The 5,755-nt window shown below is 35.2% G+C and overlaps 1 protein-coding gene across 2 annotated transcripts; it reads left to right on the top strand.

Moving 5' to 3' along the window:
• Window positions 1-353: 353 nt before the first annotated feature.
• On the top strand, window positions 354-4,983 carry LOC131177811 (uncharacterized). Of its 2 annotated transcripts, XM_058142918.1 has the most exons (6): window positions 360-616; window positions 1,250-1,756; window positions 3,298-3,355; window positions 3,454-3,537; window positions 3,685-3,826; window positions 4,465-4,983. In XM_058142918.1, exons 2-6 carry the CDS (start codon window positions 1,261-1,263, stop codon window positions 4,828-4,830), a joined length of 1,146 nt encoding a protein of 381 aa, XP_057998901.1. In that variant the 5' UTR covers window positions 360-616; window positions 1,250-1,260; the 3' UTR covers window positions 4,831-4,983. The 2 variants fall into 2 exon arrangements, with proteins under 2 accessions (XP_057998900.1, XP_057998901.1); XM_058142917.1 differs by having other exon boundaries at window positions 354-1,756.
• The last annotated feature ends 772 nt before the right edge of the window (window positions 4,984-5,755 follow it).

The following is a 5,755-nucleotide window of genomic DNA, read 5'->3' as shown; positions in this document are numbered from 1 at the left end:
AATTATAATTTAATATATCAAAATTCTTTTTTTTTAAAAAAAAAAAAACTTTTTTTTATCTTAGAACGGAAAAAACTAGTGATTTTGTGGCATTTTCATACGTCATCAATCTAATTGTTTTTTTTATTTAAATTTAATTTTGAAATTAAAATAAAAAAGGTGCGAAATTTGTCATATGAATCCTTTTTTTTCAAATTCTCTTCTGCCTCAAGGTCAAGGCCAGGGAGTGTGCGATACAAGAAAAGCACCGGAGTTAACTGGATATAGCCGGTGAAATACAGCTGCAAACCGACTGTTCCAGTCAACATCACTCCGCAAAAAAAAAAGGCCCAATCTTCAGTTTCTCTCTTTCACTCATTTGGTCTTTAACCCCTCTCTCTACCTCTCTCTCTGATACACAGAGAAGAAGAATTCAATTCTGTTCTCTTTGTAGATCGACTTCATTCTCCGGCCAGTCGTATTTTCTTGGCAGTTTTCTCGGGAAAAAAGGAAAAAGAGAAAACAAAGTAAGCCATGAAAACTGTAAATTCCATAGGGAATGTGTCAGCTTTATGTACAATGTGAAGGGACTGAAACGACAGTTTTGAAAAACCCCACCTATACTTCGTTTTGGGAGGTAATAGAGCTTCTCTACCTATATCGTTTTAACAATGCAGAACGGAATCTTTATGCTTCGAGGCTTTCTATTTCTCTCTCTCTGTCTTTAATATACAATCATTTTTTTTCCTTTTTTTTTTAAAATATCTTTTGAGCTGTGTATAAAACCCATAAGCTTTGGTCAAAAGTTGAAACCATTTTTTGTTGTCCATTTTGATGAGGTGATTTTGTATGGGTTTCTGTTTTTTGAGCTGATTAGAAGATACGGATAGGAGGGTTTTGGTGGGTTTTATAAAGGTGTGTATTTCATTTTGAGTGAATACTGGTGGATTTACTATTGTAAATTTTGGTGTTGAGGGTTAAAAGCCAAGATCTCTGTTGGTGTAGCTTCAAGATTATGGTTGATGAATGCAGTTTTCTAGAACAAGATAAACCATATAAGATTTTGATACTTAAGCCTTTCGCGTTGATTTGATGTTCAGCAATTGGCAGAAAAATGGGGGTCTTATTGAATTCCCTAGGTGGGTTTATGGTGGTTTGTTTAATTTTGGGGCAGATTTGAACAAAGTGGGAAGTTGCTAAAGTTTGCAAAATTAGATTATTTTTGAGGGAAAGAAGCTGAAGATCTCTTGAAAATCGGTGTTGGGTATAGGTGTTGTAACAATGTCAGGAGCTACAAGAGTGAAGTCAATGAATGTGGCTGATTCTGAGACCAGGCCTGTGTTAGGACCTACTGGGAACAACAAGGCAGGTTCATTAAGTGCACGGAAACCTGCTTCCAAACAATTGAGAAAGGTTGAAACATCGCCTGAGGAAGTTACATTAGGTGAAGAGAAGAAGGCACTTAGTGTGTCTACTGGCAGTGCTCTATCCGGCAAATCACATTCTGTTAGCGCTTCTTCTGTGCTTCGTCGCCATGAGCAGTTGTTGCATTCGAATTTATCACTGAACGCTTCTTGTTCATCTGATGCCTCCACGGATTCATTCCATAGCCGAGCATCTACAGGTAGATTAATACGGACCACTAGTTTGGGAAGTAGGAGGAAGCCATATGCTTCAAAGCCAAGAAGTGTTGTCTCTGATGGGAGTTTAGAATCTCCACCACCTTCTGACGGTTCACAGCCCAAGAAGAGCTGTGCTTGGGTAACACCAAATACCGGTGCGTTCTTGGTTCTTTGATTTTAGAGTTATTCATTGTCACCATGTGGGTATTTACATAATTAAAGAAGCTCATATTAGTGTTATGAGTTTGTCTTTGAAAACAACTTAAAATACTGAATAGGAGTATGATTGAAGATGATCGATCTTGTTAATGTGAATAGGACTTAAATGTTTTGCTTGGAAGAACGGTTATGCTTGCCTCTTATGTTCCACAATCCTGAAAAGGTAAAGGTGGATCTGGTTAGAAGGATAGAAATGTTATTGAGTCACTAGCAGATCTTTGCTAGAACTAATTTGGTTGTTTTGTTTGGAATGGTTTGTTTCTTCATCAAACGTTAATCAACCTGTCTAGGTTTTTGTCATACATGCTAATTCACCCAAAGCGAAAATGATTTTAAGTGTTGAAGGCGTTAGGCCAATAGAAAAAGCCAGCTAAATTGTTTCTTTAGCAGTTTGATTTTAACAGAGTTAAGACACAGTGTGACCTAAGGCAGGTCTTTTTTAACTTGCTATAATTTATTGAAGTATACATATTTAGTACATTGTTACATTTATGAATGTGATCATATGAAGCAAGGTGAGGCAGTTAGAGGGATACAATGGTTCATAATGGAGATTACAGCTGTGTTTTTATGCTGTTTAACAATATATTTGGTTTGTCTTTCCAAAGTTATTCCTAATTTTGTTGACCTGGAGACTGCTATAATTTTGAAGAACTCAGCTAAACCACCAAAATTGGGTTAAGTTAATTGTCCTGTTTTTCTAAAACAAATTTACGATGCCACTGCATAGAAGAACAAATGTAGTTTCATGCATGTGGTCAGTCTAATTTACAATGATTGCCAAGTGCTATTTGTAATAACTTTAACAACTTGATGCAACAATATGTGCCAAAGTCTGATATTTGATCATTTTAGGATTTGTTTAGTATTGCTGTTGAATATGCTATTGAGAATATATATATATATATATATATATATATAGAGAGAGAGAGAGAGAGAGAGAGAGAGAGAGAGAGAGAGAGAGAGAGAGAGAGAGAGAGGGTTTTGAAATTAAAAATTGATTTAAAATTAAATTTGACATGTTTTATTTATAAGAACTCTAGAATAACAAAACAATTATTTTTAAACTGCCTTTTTCATCGGCATTTTTCTGAAAAGCTTTCTTTTTTTTTGGCCTAGAACCTTAATGCCAAAAAGGGCCTTACTTCTCATCATGTCAGTTCATTGATTTTTTTTTTTAATAGCTTTTGCAATGCACTGTTTATAATCATTTGGAAAGTAGATGTAAGTTACCAATTGAGCATAAGGTCATTTCCCTAATTTTTGGTATTCTTCCCCTCCCCTCCCTCCTTCCCCCACCCACCCCCCCAATGCACACACACACACACACACACACGTACAAAATAAAATAAAATAATAAAAAAACTTTCCAATAAATAAATCAATAAAACAAAAATACCAATGCTTTACCCAGATACTTCAACTATGCCCATTATAGGTGATCATTACTGATTGGTTTTTCATATGTTGAAATCAGATCCTTGTTATGTTGCTTTCCATGATGAAGAATGGGGAGTTCCAGTACATGATGACAAGTATGTGGTTGCGAAATTTTTGTCACTTGTCTACTTTCTTTCCTGACATGATTCTCTGTTCTAAAATTTGTTTGCTGGATATTATTGTCTGCGTGTAGGAAATTGTTTGAGCTTCTTGCTCTTTCGGGTGCTTTGGCTGAACTTACTTGGCCTGCCATTCTAAGCAAAAGACACATATTTAGGTATTATTTCTATTTAATCATGCTACTAACTGCACATCTTGTCTCTTTAGTCATATTTTCTTCCCTGTTTTAAAGGATATCAAATCATTATTCTCTAGATATTGGTCATTTTACTATATTATGAATTGACAACCTTTTTTTACGCAGGGAAGTTTTTGTAGATTTTGATCCAATTTCTGTCTCAAAATTTAATGAGAAAAAGATGATGGCATCAGGAAGCACTGCAATCTCCTTATTATCAGAAGTTAAATTGCGTGCAATCATTGAGAATGCGCGTCAAATATCCAAGGTAGATTCTCATTTTCTTCCAACTTTTTTTTTAATTATTTTCTGCAGAAGATGCTCATTTTAAGTGCACTGCAAGTTTTTTATTACTTGAAGTATAGGATAAAAAGTGCTGACTGTGTATTTATATGCAAATTTATTTGTTTGTTTATGTTGTAGGATACCTCAAATTTAGCAAATGTCAATTTTACTTGGTAGTATTCTGCAACTTTGTTTCTTTAACAAGCGCAGTTTGTTTAGTATTAATCTCCTTTTGTTGATACCTTAATGGGATCTGAGCATTTGTGTTTTGGGCTGAAGATGTCCTGTGTTTGTCCAAGTATTTAAATGACACATGATGTGCGATTATTGATTATTTGATCAGATAGGTGAAAAGTAGTTGAACGGTGCCTGACCTCTCTGCATTTGTATAGGACAAACTTATACTACTGCTATTTGCTACCATGCAGCTTCACCTTGATTTTCTTATCTCTTGTGTGTCAGGAGCTACTTTTACAACCCAATTATTTCTTTTCTTTGGCTTGATGACATCCAGTCATTAACCACTAAACTTTGTTTCTGAATTCAGTGCCATGATTGCATACTTCATACTTGCTTTGATTGTCACTGTAACTAACTTTTTGGAGGTTTCATTGATGACAGGTCATAGATGAGTTTGGGTCATTTGACAAGTATATTTGGAGCTTTGTGAACTACAAGCCTATAGTTAGTAGATTCCGGTATCCCCGCCAGATTCCTGTCAAAACTCCAAAAGCAGATGTAATAAGCAAAGATCTAGTTAGAAGAGGATTTCGCGCCGTAGGGCCGACGGTTGTCTACTCATTCATGCAGGTAGCGGGGTTAACAAACGATCATCTCAGGAGTTGCTTCAGATTTCAGGAGTGTATAAATGCAGCAGAAGGGAAAGAAGAAAATGGGGTTGGCAAGGTTGAAGGTATGATAACTGATGTTGTCATGGAGTCCAAATTATCTATAGCTATGGATGAATTGAGTTTCTCGTCAGAATGATGGTGGCACGGATAGCAGCAGATTCAGTCATCAGTTTATCCTAGTAACTAATTCACGGCAATGAAGGTGTTCTTGTGTATAAAATTTCATGAATTCTTACGTGTCATGAATTCCTAGATTTTGTAGATTACTAAAAGTGAATTAATCAACTGATGATTGTTCACTGTTGGTGGGACAGCTCCAGATATTGGGCTGTGCAATTGTCATTCAATTCAGTTTAGAACTGAATTGAAATAATCAATTAATCAAATAACCAAAAGGAAAAATTCTATAAATCGAATCAAATTGAAATTAACAATAAAATCAAATCAAATTGAATTTTTTTTTTGTCAGTTCAGTTTGATCGATCTGTTTTAGAGCTTTTATTCAAAATTTCACATATAGATGGTGTCAAGCTAAGCAAAAGAAAGAAGAGTTAAAGAATTATAGCAGATTAGTTGATTTCAGTTTCGCGTAGCTGTTTTCACTTATTAGTGTCAGTCTGTTAAATAAGTGATGGTTGGTAGGTACTTTGCAGTCTTCTATTGAATGAGAGTGTGAATCTGTTTTCCTGTGAAATAGATTTTACTTAATTTACACATGTTAAAAACACGTATGGCCTTTTTTCACATGTGGACTGGGTTGCGGGTACGTTAGGGATGCGTATGATCTCAATGTGAAATAAATATGTGCCGATTTGACTTTTGAATAGGACGATTGACGAGAAAGGAAGGATTTAATTTTCCCTTGGTTTCCCTAATTTCACTAGGATGCTCTTTGTTAGGATTTTTGCTCGTTCAATTTTGTGAAGATGGAAGAGGGCACGATTGCTTGAGAAAACTTGAAAGTAGGCTTGTGCATTGAAAAGTAACAGTGTGCTTGAAAAGTAAATTAATCATTGCGAAAAATATAAAGATTGTATTGAAAAAGAAAATTGAGTAATTTG

The sequence above is a fragment of the Hevea brasiliensis genome, unplaced genomic scaffold, assembly GCF_030052815.1.
Source record: "Hevea brasiliensis isolate MT/VB/25A 57/8 unplaced genomic scaffold, ASM3005281v1 Scaf9, whole genome shotgun sequence".
Taxonomy (NCBI): Eukaryota; Viridiplantae; Streptophyta; class Magnoliopsida; order Malpighiales; family Euphorbiaceae; genus Hevea; species Hevea brasiliensis.
This window is presented reverse-complemented; position numbering and strand designations above follow the sequence as displayed.

Excerpts from the sequence above, each read along its gene's own strand:
- LOC131177811 (XM_058142917.1), top strand. The coding sequence starts at position 1,261 with ATGTCAGGAGCTACAAGAGTGAAGTCAATGAATGTGGCTGATTCTGAG. Across the intron at positions 1,757-3,297 it reads TTGGGTAACACCAAATACCG|ATCCTTGTTATGTTGCTTTC; the intron begins GTGCGTTCTTGG and ends TGTTGAAATCAG. Across the intron at positions 3,356-3,453 it reads GTTCCAGTACATGATGACAA|GAAATTGTTTGAGCTTCTTG; the intron begins GTATGTGGTTGC and ends GTCTGCGTGTAG.